The 20,215-nt window shown below is 36.2% G+C and overlaps 1 protein-coding gene across 7 annotated transcripts in view; it reads left to right on the top strand.

Moving 5' to 3' along the window:
- Window positions 1-16,145, top strand: part of cpeb3 (cytoplasmic polyadenylation element binding protein 3) — a 31,538-nt gene extending 15,393 nt beyond the window's left edge. For 5 of the 7 annotated variants that reach the window (XM_079634804.1, XM_079634802.1, XM_079634808.1 and 2 more), the window contains exons 4-11: window positions 18-74; window positions 4,603-4,626; window positions 6,758-6,925; window positions 7,780-7,869; window positions 11,480-11,598; window positions 12,549-12,663; window positions 12,856-13,037; window positions 15,453-16,145. In XM_079634804.1, coding sequence (XP_079490930.1) covers window positions 18-74; window positions 4,603-4,626; window positions 6,758-6,925; window positions 7,780-7,869; window positions 11,480-11,598; window positions 12,549-12,663; window positions 12,856-13,037; window positions 15,453-15,680 — 983 coding nt within the window. In that variant the 3' untranslated portion in view covers window positions 15,681-16,145. The remainder of the gene's footprint in view (window positions 1-17; window positions 75-4,602; window positions 4,627-6,757; window positions 6,926-7,779; window positions 7,870-11,479; window positions 11,599-12,548; window positions 12,664-12,855; window positions 13,038-15,452) is intronic. The other 2 variants (XM_079634805.1, XM_079634803.1) reach the window with 1 other exon arrangement.
- Window positions 16,146-20,215: the final 4,070 nt, after the last annotated feature.

Genomic DNA, 20,215 nt, shown 5'->3' with positions numbered 1-20,215 from the left:
TTCTCATCTCTTTGTAGGTCGCATGGGTCTCAACTTTCACCATCCTGTAGCTGAACACATATTACCACCGAAAAGTGAGTATCTCACTCCATCTCTCACAGTACTGCATTAATGCTAATAAACACCGACTTTTCATTCCAGATGATGAACAAAGTATTGGATTTCTAAGACAGCGATATCTTGTTATATATTCCATCTTATTTCAATCGACGGAGTCAAATGATTCAATATACACTACCGTTTAAAAGTCTGGGGCCGGGACAATTTTTTTTATGTTTTTGAAAGAAATCTCTTATGCTCACCAAGGCTGCATCTATTTTATCTCAAATATATACATATATACAAATACAGTAATATTTTGTAATATTATAACTCGGTTTTGTATTTGAATATATTATTTTAAAATACATTGTAATGGCAAAGCTGAGGGTATGTGTACGTTTTCAACTAAAAAGGGAACATTTTTTTTTAATGCATTTTGGTCGTTCATTTACACGACAATGGCGTTTTGGGGACCTGAAAACTCAAACTTTCAAAGTGCTAGGTTTTGAATCCGATGCCTTTACCGTCTCCATGTAAACAACAAAAACGTGAATCTGTGAAAATGGGGACATCATGCACATACGTATTACATGTTAACGCATGCGTATTGCGTGTTCGCGGGGTGTTACTTGGCAAAGTGATATCGCCAGCTACTGGCCTGGCATGCAGAATACAGCCTTTTCATCCATTTTTGCAGATGCGTGTGAACAGGGATTTTTAGTACAGGTTTTAGTACATCGTTGTCTTTTAAACATGAATTGTCAGCATCATTACTCCAGTTTTTAGTGTCACATGATCCTTCAGAAATCATTCAAATATGCTTATTTGCTGCTCAAGTAACATTTCTTATTATCATCAATGTTGAAAGCAGTTGTGCTGCTTAATATTTTTGTGGAAACCATAATACATTTCATTTCAGGATTTGTTGATGAATATAAAGTTCCAAAAAACAGCATTCATTTGAGAGAAAAGGTTTTTTGTAACAATGTAAATGTCTTTGCTGTCACTTTTGATTAATTTATTGCATCCTTGCTGAAGAAAATGATAAATTTCTTTAAACAACCCAAATTTTTCGAACGGTGTAAATGCTTATTTGGTGATCCTGTAGGCTTGTATACTAGTTTCTTGTAGTGGCAGACAGATAACTTGGCTATTAATATTATCCATTCAAACTATTAGCCGTTAACACTATCGGCATGTGCTACATGCTGCAGAAATGTTTCTCCCTTGTGTCTGTTTCAAAATCTACCAATTAATTTAGTTTAAAGGCAAAGTCATGTTCCCACTCCCCCAATAGACGCCAACAAACGCTTATTGGACATGTTCAGTCGGGTGAAAACAAACTCCGACCAATGCCGACAGGGCTAACACACTTATATGACACAACCCAACAAATGTGTTTTGTTGGCGTTTGTCTGTGCGGTGTGAACTGGCCTTAATTAAGAAATTGAATAATAAATAATAATTAAATTGTTCTGCTGTAAATGTCAGCATTATATTTCCCATATAATTTCCCAAATCAGCATGAGCCAATGCAAAACCCATTTCCGTCTTCCATTAGTGTCTCGCAGGCCCCAATGCAATGTGCTGAGTCTCGGTTTCCTCCTGTGGTGCCACCAAACCGCACACACGAGCATCTCCCCTGCTATGATTAGCTGTCCTGAAAGCTTATATACACACGGTCCACCTCAGCAAGTGGCGTACGGCCAGAGGAACAAACATGAAAGGACGGAAACGCCAGGAACAGTTTTGCCAGGGTCACAGGGATGACTTGAGCTAACTGTACTCACTAGCCTGATGGTTGTAGTAGGTATCTGCGTATCTGCTGTAGGTACCACTCAAAAACTTCGAGTGGGATGAGGTCTGGCGTGTCACTCGTGTGGTTTATGGACGCCGTTTGGGCAGTTCCGGAAGGATCCGGCAGGGCCTGAGACCACCCTCTAAACCTCTAATTTGGACAATATAAGTTATTATATTATATTTTTTATATTATATTTTCAGATATTTTTCTATTAATATATCAAAAATATTACATACATAAATGAAATACATGTAATAATACGTATATATGTAATGTATGTATGTATATATGTATATATGTATGTATGTATGTATATATATATGTATACACACACACACACACACAATAAGTTATTCATCTGAAATATATTCTACTTTATTTCAGTTAACAAGTGTTTTATAGTTTAGTTTTAGTTAACTAAAATAACCCTGGTATATATAACTATATATAATTTGAATAAAATGTGCAATAACCTCTTTTAGTAGGCTTTTAGTGAACCTGATTTAAATTTACACTGCCCTTGAAAGTGAATTTGAATCACTTTTTGCTCCACTCTGATTAGCGTCTTAGTTAACTCAAAGCAAACACATATAAATTGATGTCTTTTCTTTCCATTTTGAAGACTTTGTTCTTGTCCATATGTAATGTGTTTATCGGGCCACAGATTTAGCTGATTGGTCTGTTTTACATCTGACATTGATATGCTGTCCTGCATGTCAAAAGCTGAACTATTTATAACTCAACACGGCATATTATAAACGTGTCAATCATGGTGTGAGTCGTGCCGTAGCAGCTAAAGACATCATCTAACTCAGGAGTACATAGACCAGCACTTAAGAAATGCCTCAAATAGACACAAAGGTGTTTTTGTTGATGCACGAAAACTAGATTTTCCTATTATATTCCCATGACGGTCGGGGTTCATGATGAAGCAAAACTACCATCCACCGCGCAAAAATTCCAGTCTGGTGACTGGTGTTAATTCAAAGCCATGTTTAGAGGACTGGGTTTTGATTATAGACTCTATAGAGTTTGTCGGACTCAGTGTTTTTGTGTTTTCAGTGCTGTCAAGGGCAAGGCTGTGTGTGATCTGCTGTGACTTGTATTAAGAATCAGCCTGAGGGACTTACTCCAGTTGCTTTTTCTCACTCTTGCTAAATGTAACTGGTTATTCTTTAACAAAAAGAGAAACTGCTATTTCACTGGAACTGCCCTTTTTCCGGCTGCCTACAGTCCCCTCTCCACAAATACCCCGTCCGTCTCTCCGGGTGGGTGTTGACTCACTCCAGACACTAGCTTTCTCCTTTCATTGTTGCAAGGAGTATTAGACCCCCTGACACCGCCTCTGCTTCTGTGTACCCAGAGACTACGGGCAGACCGTTTTAATGAAAACCCCAGAAGTGAGATGCCAATGAAAACAATACATCCAACTCTGAAAATGTCATACAGTTGGAGCATCTCTATGGCTCTTTTTAGACCATAGAGTCGACATCAGGAACCAACTATAAGACGGTTGGGTAGCTCCTTTAGTCCTAGACTGTTGCTCCCCCCAGTGTAAGAGGGAACGCTACCGGAGATCAGCAGTTAGACTTTTAATATCAGCATATCTTAGTGCTGAGGCTGGGGTTTGACACTCCTATAGGACCAGTTTTATCCTTAGGAGAGTATATTTACCCATATACCCAGATTTAGGATATTTATTTATCTTTTTTTTTATTCGTATTTAATGATATATCTGTTATTATGTGTTTCTGGTCTCCCTGCATAATTATCATGAGAAGAATGCATAGTTGCAATAATGTTTTGTTTGCTTAAGTGTAATACTTTTTTAAATTTTTTTAGTGCATGTTAGTGCTTATAATGCTTTTTAGTGTGTATTTAGTTACCATTATTGTACTGGTTTAATTCTATTCCAATATTATTATTTTTTTTATTTTTTTTACTGTCTTGTCCATGCAGCTGTAATGTCTACATTTCTCCTTGGGGATAAATAAAGTTTTATCTAATCTAATCAGGATATTGTTATGTTTTTTTTATTTTTCATTTTATCAATGAATTCATAAAATACGTTTATCAATGGACTCTTCCTTTAACAAATGTGTATAACTAGAGCATTTAAAAGTTTGTGGTCAAATACATTTATTCAGCAAGGACGCATCAAATTGATCAAAAGTGACAGTAAATACATTCATATTATCACAAAACAATCTATTTTAAATCAGTGTTGTTCTTTTGAATGTTTTATTGATTAAAGCATCTTGAAGAGAGAATGCATTTTCAACATTGATGATAATAACTTTTTTTGAGCATCCATCCAGCATATTAGAATGATTTCTGAAGGATCATGTGACACTGAAGACTGGAGTAATGATGTTGAAAATTCAGCTTTGCGTCACAGAAATAAATTACATTTTTAAATATATTACAACAGAAACCAGTTAATTTAAATGGTAATAATATTTCACAGTATTGCTGTTTTTACTGTATTTTTGATCAAATAAATGCAGCCTTGGTGAATTTAAGAGACCATTTTCAAAAACATTAAAAAAAACCTAAGGAAGATTCTCTTCACCTGAAATATAAAAAACCCATGACATTTCTTGCGGCAATACAATGCATACTAGTGTTGTGTTATGAAGTGTGTCATAATGCAACGGCAAGTGAAACCAAGCTTGAAAACCCCCATGTCTGTCTCTCTCCCTCCTCTATCTGTCTCTCTCTCTTTCTCTCTCTCCGTCCGTCTCTCTGCTCTCGAGCAGCCAGGAGTTATGGTCGCAGAAGAGGTAACCTGACGCCTTCTTTATGTTTGTGCTCGCAGAAATGATGGGGCTTTTGCTATGGCTGATTTGCTCGTTGTCTATGAGGGTCACGGGGAAGTATGAGGGAGGGGGGGGTCATAATATCTGCTTCCTTTGTGCAGTGATCGCATTAATTCATGTTCATTTTGCCATTGTGTTCTGCTAATAATTGAATTATTGTTTCTTTTTTTTTTTTTTCATTGCATAAAATCTAAGGAATCTTTTAGCAATTGATTTCCTAACAAAATGGTCCCCAATCACTAAAATTTTATTTAGAAAGTGAAGTGAATCATGCAGGCTTGCTGCACCTCTCATTTCAAGTGTCGGACTAATTCTGTCATCCAGTTCTGTGTCTGAGGGTTTATGTGTTGGGTTTCGCTCCACTGCTCCTCTCATACCCCTTTTCCACCATGAGCCAATCACTGTAGCTTTCTGAAAGGTCCCAGTGTGGCATGATGCATTTCGGGTGTGTTCACACTTGGCATGTTTGGTTAGATGAAAACAAACTCTGGTGCGATTGCTCTGTAAGTGCGGTTCATTTGAATAAGTGTAAACGCTGCAATCTGAACCCTGGTGCGCACCAAACAAGCGGACAGAGACCGCTGAAAAGATGAGTCTCGATCCCCTTCCAAACAAACTCTGGTGCGGTTCGAATGAAATATGAACGCAACACGGACCAAAGACATGTAAACGAACCAAAAACATGAAGATGAGTGCCTAAAAAGGACAGAATGCTCAAGCATACCTGTTTTTTTCTCATCATAGTCGCGATGTTGCCGAATTACAGTTCGGTACAGGCGTCAGAACCCCTTCTCCTCACAGCAGATCTTGGTTTGTGTGTGTGATGGAGGGATTCCTGCTTGTGTTTTGACTCCTTTACACATTTTATAATCTCTTCATGAGTTCTCAACTGGTCAAAACACCATCATATGTAGGTACGCACACACAACAAGCGCATTTATCCCAAATCACAGCATTGTGATATTAATGTTCAGTGTGAACACACCCTTAGGTAATGTTTTTCTGTAATACTTCTATTTTTGTCACTCTGAAATTCTACTCATTCCCCATTTGTCTAAAATAAATTGATTTACAATCAATCAATGTGTGGTGATTCATACAATCATCATAAAAAAACTGATCAAATAATGTATCATGACCATGAATTAAATAACTTTGCAGGTTGAAATTATATTTATATTATTATTATTTTTGATAACTCTTTGTGATACTGTAATTTAGATGGAAAAGGGGTATCAGTGTTTGCGTCCAGGTCTTTTTCCTCACACTTTGATCACAGCACTATTTGTTTGCATTTCAATATGAAAATGCATCTTGTTTTATGACTCTTTGGATAGGAATGCCTACCTGATCATATTGATCACATCTCTGTGTGTTTTTTAAACATGTCTTCAGGTTAACACTTCACAAATATGAGTAAGACAAAAAAGAAATGGATTGTTGCTTGTGTAATTATTTGGGATTTTATTATTATTGGGATCAAATGTATAATTCTCTAAAAGCTTTATTGTTTCATTTCACTTTGGCACATTGGAACAATCCAGTTTCATGTAATATCTAAATTAATTAATCATTTTTAACTAAATATGTTGTAATCCATGCTATTTGAAATAACTGCAGTTCGAAAGTTTGGGATCGGTTTTATTTTTTTTTTATTTATTTTTTTTTATAAGTCTCTTATGCTCACATTTATTTATGAAAATACAGTAAAAACGGTAATATTGAGAAAGATTTTTACAATTTAAAACAACAGATATTCTATTCGAATATCTTTTTTTTTTCAAGATTCTTTGATGAATATAAAGTTCAAAAGAACAGCAATTTAACATTTGTAAATGTCTTTACTGTCACTTTTGATCAAGAGTCCTTGTTGAATGAATTTCTTTAAATCTTAACTTATTAATCTTAGTTACCCCAAACATTTGAACAGTAGTATATAATATAACAATATATATATATATATATTGGTAGTATTTGGGATTTTTTTTGTCCTCTAATCTGTTTCTCTTCTCTGGCTTTTCCTCTCTTTCATCTCCTGTCCTGTGTGATTCGTCCTCTTCTCTTTTTCTTGTTTGTTCTCTGCTTCCTGCTGCAGGTCGCTCTTCCCTGTTTCCTTTCGAGGACGGCTTCTTGGACGAGGGTCACGGGGATCCAGCGCTGACCCCTGGCCTGAGCTCTCCCAGCCGCTGTCAGAACGGAGAGAGGATGGAGCGCTACTCCAGGAAGGTGTTTGTCGGTGGACTGCCGCCTGACATCGATGAAGGTACGGGACTCACACACACACACACACACACACTCGGAAAAATCTTAACGATACATTATCATAAATAGAACATGATAGAAATAAAATTGTATCTGCTGACAATATACACAGTGATTTTTTTGGTGACTATGTTTCTGTTTTAGGGTTATTATCAGCAACTAAAAGTAAAACTATTCAAATATTTTTTGTTAAAATAAAAAAGTTAACATGAATAAGTGATGCTGAAATAAAATGAAATATAAATTTCAGATGAAAAATGTAAACTGTATTTTTCAGTTACTTGCAAATTAAATAAAATGTTTTGAATTTCATTTAGTTTAAGTTGAAGCACTAAAATCACTAACTGGAAATTAAATAATTAAAAACTTAAACGGAAATAAAAATGAATTAAACCTAAATAGTAATACTTAAAATATAAAAGTTTTCTAAAAATGATAACAATTTTGAGACCATTTTATTAAGTTTGTGGTGTGGGAAATTAGTTTTTCTAAGCGCTTAGACCGTTTTTTTCAAAAAATCGAAATCCATCTGTAGTTCTATCCATCCATCCAATAAATTTACAACAAAAACCGACCCAAAGTATATCTACAGATTATTATATCTAAAGATTATTATATAGACTGGTGGGTTATGCACTTTTGACTTGACTCAGTAAGCCATGTAGCAACCGCATGAGACACAGAAGAAGAAAAAAATAGACACATGACTGAAAATGTGATTCATAACAAAGACTCATTTATTATGAGTCCCCAGCATTATTATTTGAAGGGGATTCAGTAACTGATTTTTTTTTTTTTTTGAACAATGTTTGGAATCCATATTTTTGGTCTAAATACTTTTCATTTTTCCCACAGATGAAATCACCAACAGTTTCCGTCGCTACGGTCACCTGGTGGTGGACTGGCCTCATAAAGCAGAAAGCAAATCCTATTTTCCTCCTAAAGGTAATGACATTATGACATCACCTCTCCTGCGGCACGGTAATACAGCTGCAAATGTTTAACAAATCAGTGACAGAATGATTCCCCTTGACACCGTCTGCGTTTGAGAACTGAAAGTGTGACGTCACAGTCGGCATGCACCTCAAATGAGTCTATTGTGTGGATGCTGGTCAGTTTACTCGGAGCATCGGGAAGCTGTTGTGTTGTGCGTCAGACTGGTCCCTATTAGTTCATAGGGCCTCCAGGTGTTCATTTCTATGGCTTGAACAGATGCACACAGACAAGTACTTACAGATACACACCTAGAGGGAGAGACCAACTGCATTTCATCACGTAACTCACGTACATGTGTGTGTGAGGACCTGGAAATAGCTGACAGAGTTTGATTGGACGGGTACAGGGACATATATCATTGAAACTTTGAACAATATATATATAATTTTATTATATATAATGTATAAATAAAATATATTTTTAATTATAGGATATAGATTCATTATATGTATAATTTGAGATATTTGCACGTATGTTATAAGGAAATACAGATTTATTTCAATCGATACAATTTTTTAATCACATTAATTACATGAAATTCAGATTACGGTAAGTTCATTTTTTCTGACTTTTTATTGTTAAGATTCTGTAACACTTTATTTTAAGGTGATGATGTTGCACGTTAATGTACTTACTACAAGTAATAACAGTAAATTATGCATAATTACAAGTAACTAACCCTAAACCAAACCATAACCGTAACGCTTTACTAAGTACATGTAGTTAATTAATATTACTCAATATTTATTTGAGTGAGTACAATGTAACTGTCACCTTAAAATAAAGTGTAACCAAAGATGTTAACAATTGTATTTATTATTTACCATATAATATATATAATATTTATGTGTTCTTCCTCTCCCTCTTTCATTCTATTAAACATTTTAATTCATTTAATTAAGTCCAGTGCTCTGAGCTGTAACTGTAATGAAAATGTCCGGTTGGACTATACTATAAAATATTGTGACATGATTATAATAAAGAAATAAAAAGGGCATGCTAAAAATGTATTGGATCATTACAGTGAATAATTGCTTGTTGTGTAAGCTGCTTATGCAGTTTCTGTAAATATTGCAACTAGTAACTCATTTTCATGGTCACACTTTAGTTTAAGGTCCATTTCTCACTATTAACTACGACTTTTGCCTTAATAAACTTCTAATTACTGCTTATTAGTTAGTAAGGTAATTTAGTTTAGGTGCTGGATAGTATTAAGGGATGTAGAATATGGTCATGCAAAATAAGGCATTAATAGGTGCTTTACAAGTACTAATAAACAGCCAATATCCTAGTAATATGCATGCTTATAAGCAACTAGTTAATGGTGAGAATTGGACCCTAAATTAAAGTGTTGCCTTTTTTTCTAGTTTGTTTCTATTGGCTTATTTTTTAAACTTACAAATTGTATGCATTTCATAATAAATGATCAAAGCAAGAACTTCAGTTTGCTGATCTCAAGGTGATTTTAATGGATGTATGAGTAAATGTCACTTGGTTTGATATTTTGTTAAATACCGCAATGATTTCACACACTAAGATCGGCTTAAGTGTCCAAGTACTTTATGAGGCCACTGTATTTTTCTTCATTTATGAGATCTGTGCTCTGTCCAATGATCTGTATTTTATATATTTGGACTGGTGTAGTCTTCATGCCTTGGCCGTCCTGTCAGTTTGTGTAACTGTTTTGTAGATGTGCTCATTGTTCCTCCAGCTCATATGAAACACTGATCCAGACTGAGTGAATGGAAGATGCTGGTCATTTTTCCATCCAGTGTTGTGTAAAAGCATCATGACTCACAGTGTGCTGGACTGAGGTCAGCGCTGAGGCTCTAAACACGTTAAATAGGGTTAAACGCCTTCACGAGGCTGTTATACGCTTATCATTAACTCTGAGATTTATTGAAGAGCTCCTTCTGTTCAGAGACCAGCTGAAAAACAAGATGGAAATTAAAGGGAGAGTTCACCCAAAAAATGAACATTTGTCATCATTTACTCACCCTCAAGCTGATCCAAACCTGTATGACACAAAAGATGATATTTTAAAGTATGTAAGTAACCAGACAGTTGACGGTCGCCATTGACCCATAATAAGAAAAAAAATACCATGGAAGTCAATGGCTACTATCAGCCGTCATATCTTCTTTTGTGTTCAACGGAAGACAGAAACTCATACAGGTGTGGAACAGCTTGAGGGCGAGTAAATGATGACAGAATTGACATTTTTGGGTGAACTGTCCCTTTAAGTCAAGGTTTAGCTGGTTAACGTGGTCCAGTTTGCCCCTGCTGGTAGATGAAAGAATTACACCATCATAAACCAAAAGCGTTGTTCTTTACTGAAGGACTTCAGAAGTTGCAGAGCATTCTGATGAATAAATTTTTTGCGAGCATATAAATGTTTTTTATAGTAGATATTTTACCAGTGCGCTAAAAAAATCATGCAAATATTTGTGGACGCAGTAGTTCATTTAGGGTGAAGTGGGAGAATATATTAATGATAAAAATAATTAATAATAAATAAAAAATATGTAATGTTTAAATATATTTTAAAATATTTGATCATAATCCCTAATTGACTAGAATAATCCAATCTGATTGTTTTTTATACAGTATATTTCTTTAAGGCTCTGATAAATCTGATGCTTCTACATGAATATCTCCAAACTTTCTTTTGATGTCCTTGATTCACTTTCCAAAGTTTGTTCATATTTCTCTCTCCTTTCGACTGCCTCTTACACTCTTTCTTTCCCTGAGGCAGAACGCCCTGTTCTTTTCTTGCTTCTGGTCTTTCTGCTGGCTCTGATCCTGATGTTCTCATACTGCAGTGTTATAGTGGAAAATCACAAATTCAGGACGCTGGACATCACGAATTCACAGACAGACAGCTCTTGAAAGCAGTCTAAATGCAAAATGCATGTTTAGGGTCAGAACAGTGAGAGGAAAACTACAGACAATACAGACTATTTATTTACAGTATAAAAATCATAATCTTGGTCCTAAAATTCATGATATAATAACAGCAAATGTTATACAACTGCATAGCTTAGGAGACATAGAGACAGACTGAATTCCTTATTGTTGATGTCAAAGACTGTATCTTCTTGTAGCAAAGGGAATTTGCTTAAAAAATATTGTTTAATAAAAATTTGTGACTAATATTTCATTTATGCCTGTAATGTGAAATAAATGTGACCGCGGCAAGTTTCCGACGTTTCAATTCCCCCAATGTTCTGTCTGTAGTAATTTCAAAACCATTCTGTCCTGATTTCACCTCCGCATAACTCCGCCCCCAGCCCCGCCCCTCTCAGTGATGCCCCTCCCACATCTAGTTCTTGCCCTGTTCTGTTAACATCTGTGCCGCCCGTAGCTACAGGCCTGTGAGTGATAGAAGAAATGAGATCGAGTCTCAGATTATTTAATCTTTGAGACAGACACATGCACATTTCTGTCTCTGCCGTCTATAGCGTTTATGTGCTTCCCGCGAGTCTTTCGAAGCTCTCAGTTAGATCACTGTGGGTCTGCAGCCAGAGAATGTCTCATCCCTCGTGCTCTTCTTCTGCAGGTTATGCTTTCCTGCTCTTCCAGGAGGAGAGTTCGGTCCAGGCCCTCATTGACGCCTGCATCGAGGAGGATGGGAAACTCTACCTGTGTGTCTCGAGCCCCACTATTAAAGATAAACCAGTGAGTGAAGCCCTGACACAGCTCAATGCCCACTGAAGCTCAGAGTGCGTCTGTCATTACCAGTTATCTAGACTAAACATAAGACTGTGATAGATTCAGACTATGGTCGATTTCTAAATGATGCAATCTATCTATCTATATGTCTATCTGTCTCACCATCTATCTATCTATCTATCTATCTATCTATCTATCTATCTATCTATCTATCTATCTGTCTATCTGTCTCACCATCTATCTATCTATCTATCTATCTATCTATCTATCTATCTATCTATCTATCTGTCTGTCTCACCATCTATCTATCTATCTATCTATCTATCTGTCTGTCTCTATCCATCTATCCTTCTGTCTGTCTGTCTATCTGTCTATCCATCTATCTGTCTGTCTGTCTATCTGCCTGTCTATCTATCCATCTATCTGTCTGTCTGTCTATCTGCCTGTCTATCTATCCATCTATCTGTCTGTCTGTCTGTCTATCCATCTATCTGTCTGTCTGTCTGTCTCTCTATCTATCTACTCTTCTGTCTGTCTGTACGTAAAATATGCAGTACATGTGATTGTAAAATGTAAACAGACACATATATTTATTTATAAATTATACAATATATGTATGTAAATATGAAATATAAATGATTATAAAAGTATATACTGTATATAAAATGTATATCTGTTATATATATATATATATATAATTAGATAGATAGATAGATAGATAGATAGATAGATAGATACGAATGTTAAAAATAAAAAAAATATTAAAAAATATTAATATATGTATGTAAAATATGAAATATGTAAATATTTATGTAGAAGATAATTCTTTTTTAGAGTTCAAATCAGGTGGCATTAAAATCACAGAGAGCGAAACAAATTTACCCAACATCCTTAGAGAAAACTAGTTTGGTCCTACATTGAGTTTCTTTTACAGATCAACTGTTTGTCCTCCTCAGGTCCAGATTCGCCCGTGGAACCTGAGTGACAGTGATTTCGTGATGGATGGGTCTCAGCCTCTTGACCCACGCAAAACCATCTTTGTGGGAGGCGTTCCACGACCTCTACGTGCAGGTGTCTCTCTGTCTCTCTCTCTCTCTCTCACTCACTCACTCACTCACTCACTCACTTACTCATAAATAGCTTTTTCACAGACATTTGCAAGTGTAGTTTCCTCCCAAATATCAAATCCATCATCATTAACATCTTGTGGATCAACATCATACTGTGCATAATGCTGTGTTTCTCCTGTGTGTGTGTGTTTAGTGGAGCTGGCTATGATCATGGACAGACTGTATGGAGGTGTGTGTTACGCTGGCATTGACACTGACCCAGAACTCAAATACCCCAAAGGGGCGGGCAGAGTGGCGTTCTCCAATCAGCAGAGCTACATCGCTGCCATCAGCGCTAGATTCGTCCAGCTGCAGCATAATGACATTGACAAACGGGTGAGTGAGCTCATATAACAGCCAGCAGAATCACAGCAAACTCTCCAATGCTTCTCATTACACACACACCGCAGGAACAGCAAAACTGAGCACAGTACTAACTTAAGATCAGACTTGTCATGACTCCTAATGCATTGATTTCTACGATTGAAGCATCAAGCTACAGCGATACCCTCGACGGCACGTTATAATGTGACATTTAACGTCAAACAATTTGACCTCGGACGCCGTTTGACCTTTCGAAAAGCAGCCAGGGTTTACCAGACAGTTTGCATGATATGCATTGAAAAACAGAAATCTGCTTTAATAACGGGACATTATAAAAAATAGCAGAACGCTATGAATGCCGCATTGACTAGACAAGTGTCGCAAGAGGTTTTTATACTGTACTTTTATAACTGTAATTCTAGATGTGATTGAATAGTGTCAGTGTGTGTGGCGTGGTTTTCCTGTAGGCAGTTTCCACACAGACTGTGTGTAATCAACATGACCATGGGCTTCTGGAGGCCTGACAGACATTTGAAGTCTCAGACGTGGCCTTTGTTAATTATAGATCCATGCTATTCCTGCACGCATATGTACACACTGGAGTTACTGGACTGTTTTGGGAATGTTATTCAGAAGTAAATAGCTGATGGTCACTGGACTAAAACTGGATGCTCCTCAGAATCCTCCATCACTGTCACATAATCAAATACTAGTTTGTTTTGTGCTGGTAGTGTAAATGTGAATTCTGAAATATTATTACAATTTTAAATAATAATTTTTCAAACTTATTCCTGTGATGCAAAGCTGAATTTTCAGCATCATTTCTCCAGTCTTCGGTGTCACATGATCATTCAGAAATCATTGTGGAAACCATGATAAAGTTGTTTTAGGATTTTTGGATGAATAGAAAGTTCAAAAGCAGTATTTATCTGAAACCATAAAGACATTTACAGTTACAAAAGAGTTGTCACTTTTGATCAATTTAATGCATCCTCGCTGAATAAAATATTCATATGTCATTCATTCGTATGTGGTTCCCAGTGTTATTTTAGTATCATTGATATACTATTATAATTTTTATTAATAGTTTGAATACATTTTTATTTTTAAAGGTTTTCCATATTAATTTTAATTTTGTTAACATTTTAGTAGTTTTGTTCTGTGTCATTTTGTTTTGTTTTTTAATGTCTGTATAGTTTTTATTAATATATTTTATTTTACTATATATATAGTTTTAGTTTAAGTTATTTTAGTACATCAAGTTAAACAACAAAAATGATAGATGTTTCTTTAAAACAGTTTTAATTATTTATTTATTTTTTCAGTTAACATTATTTCAAGTAGTGCCGACAATCAATTAAAAAACAAATTAACTAATTAATCACACATAATAAAACAACAAATGAATCACACATTTGCCTGAAATTAATTGCAATGAATTAATTGCACCTAACATTAAAGTTTTTATATATATATTTTATATTGTAATAATTTGACATTTAATCTCCAAACTAATGTAGAAATTTGAGCCATTCAGCATTACAATATAATGTCACTGTAAGACCTCCCACATATGACGCGGCGGATTTGACGCACATCCCATTTTATCACAACTCTTAACGTTCATTTAGGACTTAATTTAAGACAAAACGTCTATAATACTCGACAAAACTGGGATTTTGGCATCATTTTGTGTATTTTTGTCAGTTCAAGCCCTGTAAGAAGTGGCTTTCTGTTTGCACGTGTGTGTGTGTTTCAATTTCAAGTAACAAAAATATTTTACAGTATGTGTACTTACATGCACTTACTGGGTAAGATTGGTTTAGGCGTAGGTTCGGGGTTAGTACCTATTACTATTACTCTAATAAGTACCCAGCAAGCAATAGCCGTTATTTCACCGTCTCTGTAAATATAGACCTGATAGTCCGGCTATGAGTAACACACTTTTAGACAAAATAACCTTGAATTGGGTACATGTCGTCTTTGGCAAAATAACTTGCGAAATTTTATTCCATCATGTAAGCAAAGTCAACAGTGATTACAATGTGCTTGGTTTCATTTCTTTGACATGTTCTATGCTATTTGTAGCCCACTTATAGTCAAAACTGATTCGTTGTAGTTTTTGGCCAGGCAGCGCATGAGATGGTTGATATCCCGTCATGTTACCAATAATATCTACAAGATGTAAGTGTAATTTCATGTCAATCTGTAGTCACGATTTAGCTATTAAACAGCTATCAGACGTCTTTTAAACGCACAATTGCTTGCTGGGTACATTACATGGGGAACAGGACTGTAAAATAAAGTGTTATTTTTATGGCTTAAATTTTTAGCTTTAATAACCCAGGTGGATCTTCATTATTCCAGACACATAAAGCAGAGCAGGATGTAGCCGTCTATAAGCGCTCTTTCTGCCCGTGTCTGCAGGTGGAGGTGAAACCGTACGTGCTGGACGATCAGATGTGTGATGAGTGTCAGGGCGCTCGCTGCGGAGGAAAATTCGCCCCTTTCTTCTGTGCCAACGTCACCTGTCTGCAGTATTACTGCGAGTACTGCTGGGCGAGCATCCACTCGCGCGCGGGCCGTGAGTTCCACAAACCGCTAGTGAAGGAAGGTGGAGACCGACCTCGGCACGTGTCCTTCCGCTGGAGCTGATGACCACAAGCGTCACATCACCCTCTCCACCCTCCAACACCATTACCAGTAACCACATACGGATCCCCCCTTTTACAAAACCAATATCATGATATCTGTCAACTATATTCTCTGCTTACGAACATTTAGGAAAATATGAATTTTGAGTCTGCGCGCTCAAACGTTGCACTTTGGCACAAACAGTCGATGTTAACGCTTATCAGGATGTTGTGCTTTAATTCTCTCGTTTGATCGGTTTAGTCCTCCATATAGGTTACATTAGGCAGTGTGAGACTATATATACAGTATATAATATATACATTTACAAAAATGATATATTTTTATTTTATATTTATCTATATACACATAGATAATACATGTTGGGTGTCAGACTTGTTAAAGGAGGATGCACTTATTGCGATAAAAGAGTGATAGGAAATTCTCCTTTAGATTATGACAAAAAAGAAAAAAAGAGTTACCAAAGGTAAAATTGAATTCATTAAGAAAATCATGTCGGGTGAGCTGTTAAAAACACCCAAGTTATTAAAGTAAACCACCATTTGCTCTCCATGTTGAAATGAATAGTAATACCTCATGCATGCATCTCTTTCTGTTCGCTCCGACTTTTTAGGCGTACATTTTTTTTACGAGTTTTTTGGTATTATCAACATGTACTGCTGCAATAGCTTTGCTGCTAAATCTGTGGTATGAACCCATACCATCATACTTTATTCAGGCGAACGAGCGCTCCGAGGGGTCTGCGCCTGCACCGGAACTGCATGTAAACGAATCTGCGATGCATGCTGTAATATCGGCCATCACTTTCATTTCCCCACAAGACCGGCCAGATGACCGTGCTGCGGAGCTCTTCAGGGCACGTGGTGATGGGAAAACATATAAGATGGGAGGGAAAATTATGTCTCAATGCATTTGCGTCTGCTTGCAAAAAATGTGTTCCCTCAGAAAAGTATTGTTCCCCTCAGTAAACTTTCTCTCGCAAAACATTTCCTTTTGTTTGAAAAACAGTTACATTAACTCACAAAACATTAGCATTCGCCCTCGAAACATTTGTTAACTTGCAAAACATAAGCGTTCACTCACAAAACATATACGTTAATTCGCAAAACATTAGTGTTCACTCAAAAAATGTGCATTCACTCACAAAATATTTGCGTCTTCTCAAGACACTTTTTGTTTGCCCTCAAAACATTTGCGTCTGTTCAAAAAACATTAATGTTAGCTTGCGTAACATTTGCGTCTGCTCAAAATGTTTGTTCTCTCGCAAAACAATTGCATTTGCCCAAAAACATTAGCGTTAGCTTGCGAAACATTTGCATCTGTTGAAAAAAAACATTAGCGTTAGCTTGCGTAAAATTTGCGCTCACTTGCGTAACATTTGTGTCTGCTGAAAATGTTTGTTCTCTCACAAAACATTTGCATTTGCTCAAAAAACATTACCGTTAGCTTGCGTAACATTTGCGCTCACTTGCGTAACATTTGCGTTAGCTTGCGTAACATTTGCGGTAGCTTGCGTAACATTTGCGTCTGTTCAAAATGTTTGTTCTCTCACAAAACATTTGCATTTGCTCAAAAAACATTACCGTTAGCTTGCGTAACATTTGCGCTCACTTGCGTAACATTTGCGTTAGCTTGCGTAACATTTGCGGTAGCTTGCGTAACATTTGCGGTAGCTTGCGTAACATTTGCGTCTGTTCAAAATGTTTGTTCTCTCGCAAAACATTTGCATTTGCTCAAAAAACTTTAGCGTTAGCTTGCGGAACATTTGCGTTAGCTTGCGGAACATTAGCGCCTGCTCGAAATGTTTGTTCTCTCGCAAAACATTTGCACTTAAGTTTTGCGAGCGAACACAAAAGCATTGAAATATACTTTTTCCTCCCATCTCATTGCTTCACCATCACCATGTCCCTATAGGGGCTCCATACAGAACCGCAGTGGTGTTTCAAACCAGTTAGATGTAGGAAACCTTCTAGCAAAATGTCTTCAACAGGTGAAGCATTTTTTGCAGTGATTGTTCATAGAATTGTGCAATTTTTATACACTATGTAGTTCAGTTAGACGACGCCTAGAACTGTGATTCGCTTTAACTGTTATTGATGTCTGACATGGAACGTCCTGTGAAACTAGCGTATGTAAACATACGGTCCCTTCTTTCGCACACTTCTGCTAGTTGTTAGCCCTCGACACGCGTCCCGTCAGAACCAAAGAGTCCGGCTCAAAATGACCAATAACACTACGTTACACGCCAACGATTCACAATGCTGTGTCTGACCGGTGACTCTGGGAGAATAAGCGAACACTGGCTCTAACTTTGAGATACGGCGGGCGGAATAACCTTGAGTGACCGCTGCATTTATATCCAGATTATCCTGCGAAGCTTGAAGTAGAATCATGACCTGCTAATGTCGACGGTGGACATTTTTAAACGAAATTCAGAAAGGCAGAGAGGGTGGAGAGGAAGAAATGAGTCAAAAAACTGTCAGCTTTAGAGCGGCACGTTTAGTTCGTTGGTCTGAAAAAGAAAAAAAACGACGAATGCGAACACTGCTTTTGTACCGATGGAGAAAAAGAGGATTGTGGGTAACCTTGATCCTGATGATGGTGAATTCTGGGTGAAGTCTTTGTGATATTTCTTTCCCTTGCCCAGATTTTTCTATGTTTGTTCCTTCTCTGTAGTAGATAATATTTGTTATGCACTACTCTTTGTATCTGGATGGTTGAACAGTCAGCGTTGTTGTTGTTTTTTTTTCCTTTATTTTTTTAATAGAAAAATATGTGTGCTTTCTGACTGACGTAATCTTTTGCAATACCTCAATTTTGAATATTATAGGAGAGAGATTGATATTTTCTAAGTAAGTTTATTCAGATAAAGACTATATATATATTAATTTAATTCTGCTAGAGAAAAAAATGATTTAACAGATGCTTAATTTTATTTTTGTCATGCTTATTTGCTTTTAATTTTATTTTTGGAAAAAAATTAAAATCAAAAACAACTGAAGGAGTTAGAGCTGTATTATTTGAATACTGTAGGAAGCTGAAGTACAGACGCGACATCACAGTGTTCCACAAACATCTGATCTTATTAATAGTATAAAATATATATATTTGATTGAAATATATATATTTTATAGGGTCAACCGGCCGTCAGGTGCTTATAAAGTCAACTGAACATACTACTTACGTTTTTATATATTTACAAACAGTCCTTTACTATGCTGACCAGAGTTGTGAAATCTTCTGTTCATTATTTTTTTATGTTTCGTGAAATGATGTGTTCCCCTTTGTTTTGTAAAGCGCACATGCAACTTATATAGTTTAGGGAAAACAAATTTTTTTATTATGGTTTTTGGCAAGATGAAGAGAAAACCATGTTCATTTTGGAAAGCTGGAAAGATATGAAACGTTTCAACTTGATGGAAAGCCTTCTACTCACCCAAGACTTGAATTAGTCCCTTTTTTAAAGGCTGAGAACCTCGATTCTTTGTTGTAATGTGCAATACTGTTTGTACTGTTTGTAAAAAAAGAAGAAAAAAAGAACTGAAAAAGAGGCATATATCTTTATTGCAGATTTATTTTCATTGCAAGCATTGTGATTCACTAAAATCATTTTCTACTGTGTATTTACTCGACATGCTAGTACCTTCCAGTAGTAATGTAGCCTTTGTACGGAGAAATTTTTTCATTATTTTTTAGAGATTTTTTGCAAAAAAAGAAAGAGAAAAAGAGACTAGAATTAAAACACATTTTTCATTATTTTTTATTTGTGTTTTCTTTTCACACTAATTCCTCAACCATTAATGTTAGCTATTTCTGGGAGAGACTTTCATGTCTGGTCAATGTCATTATTATTTTGTATTTTTACTTGGAATAAATTAATTTTATGGCGCTAATTCTTTTATTTCTTTTTTAAGCTAAAAAATGTGTAATATTGTTACTAAAATGTGTAGATTTTTTTTTTTTTATGCAAAGCTTGTCAGTTCTGTTGCTTACATTAGTGTGAACGGGACAAAAAAAAATTGCACACAAAAATTAACACAATCATGGATGCTAATATATAATAGAAATGTAACAATGAATGGGGCAATAAAAACAATGGCAGAATGGAGTAAATGTGAGGTTGTTGTGGTGAAACCCAGTCAAGATAATGAGCTCTGATATGAAGCTCTGTAGCTCCACATTCACTGTCAGAACACAGCATGTGTGCGTTTGACTGACATGTTTCCCAGAATGCATTTTATTTATGAGCAGAGTGTAGTGGATTAGTTGACTTGTCACTATAAACTTCAGAGACTCACCGTGTCTACACTATACGCGACAAAAGCAGACAGAACCCATTATAATAGTGATGCTTTCTACACTGGACGCCGCGCGGAGCGACTCGATTCCACGTTCTGTTTCTGACGTACTTCAAGCTCTCGCGATACTTCTGACATCAACAAAACAAATGGATTTGCAACGGTCGCTTTGTCGCGTCCGCTGTAGAGACGGTGTTTCCTCGTTTTCATTCAAAGCATCGGTGTCTTAAGATTTTTCTA

Source organism: Phoxinus phoxinus (genome assembly GCF_949152265.1).
Source record: "Phoxinus phoxinus genome assembly, chromosome: 14".
Taxonomy (NCBI): Eukaryota; Metazoa; Chordata; class Actinopteri; order Cypriniformes; family Leuciscidae; genus Phoxinus; species Phoxinus phoxinus.
This window is presented reverse-complemented; position numbering and strand designations above follow the sequence as displayed.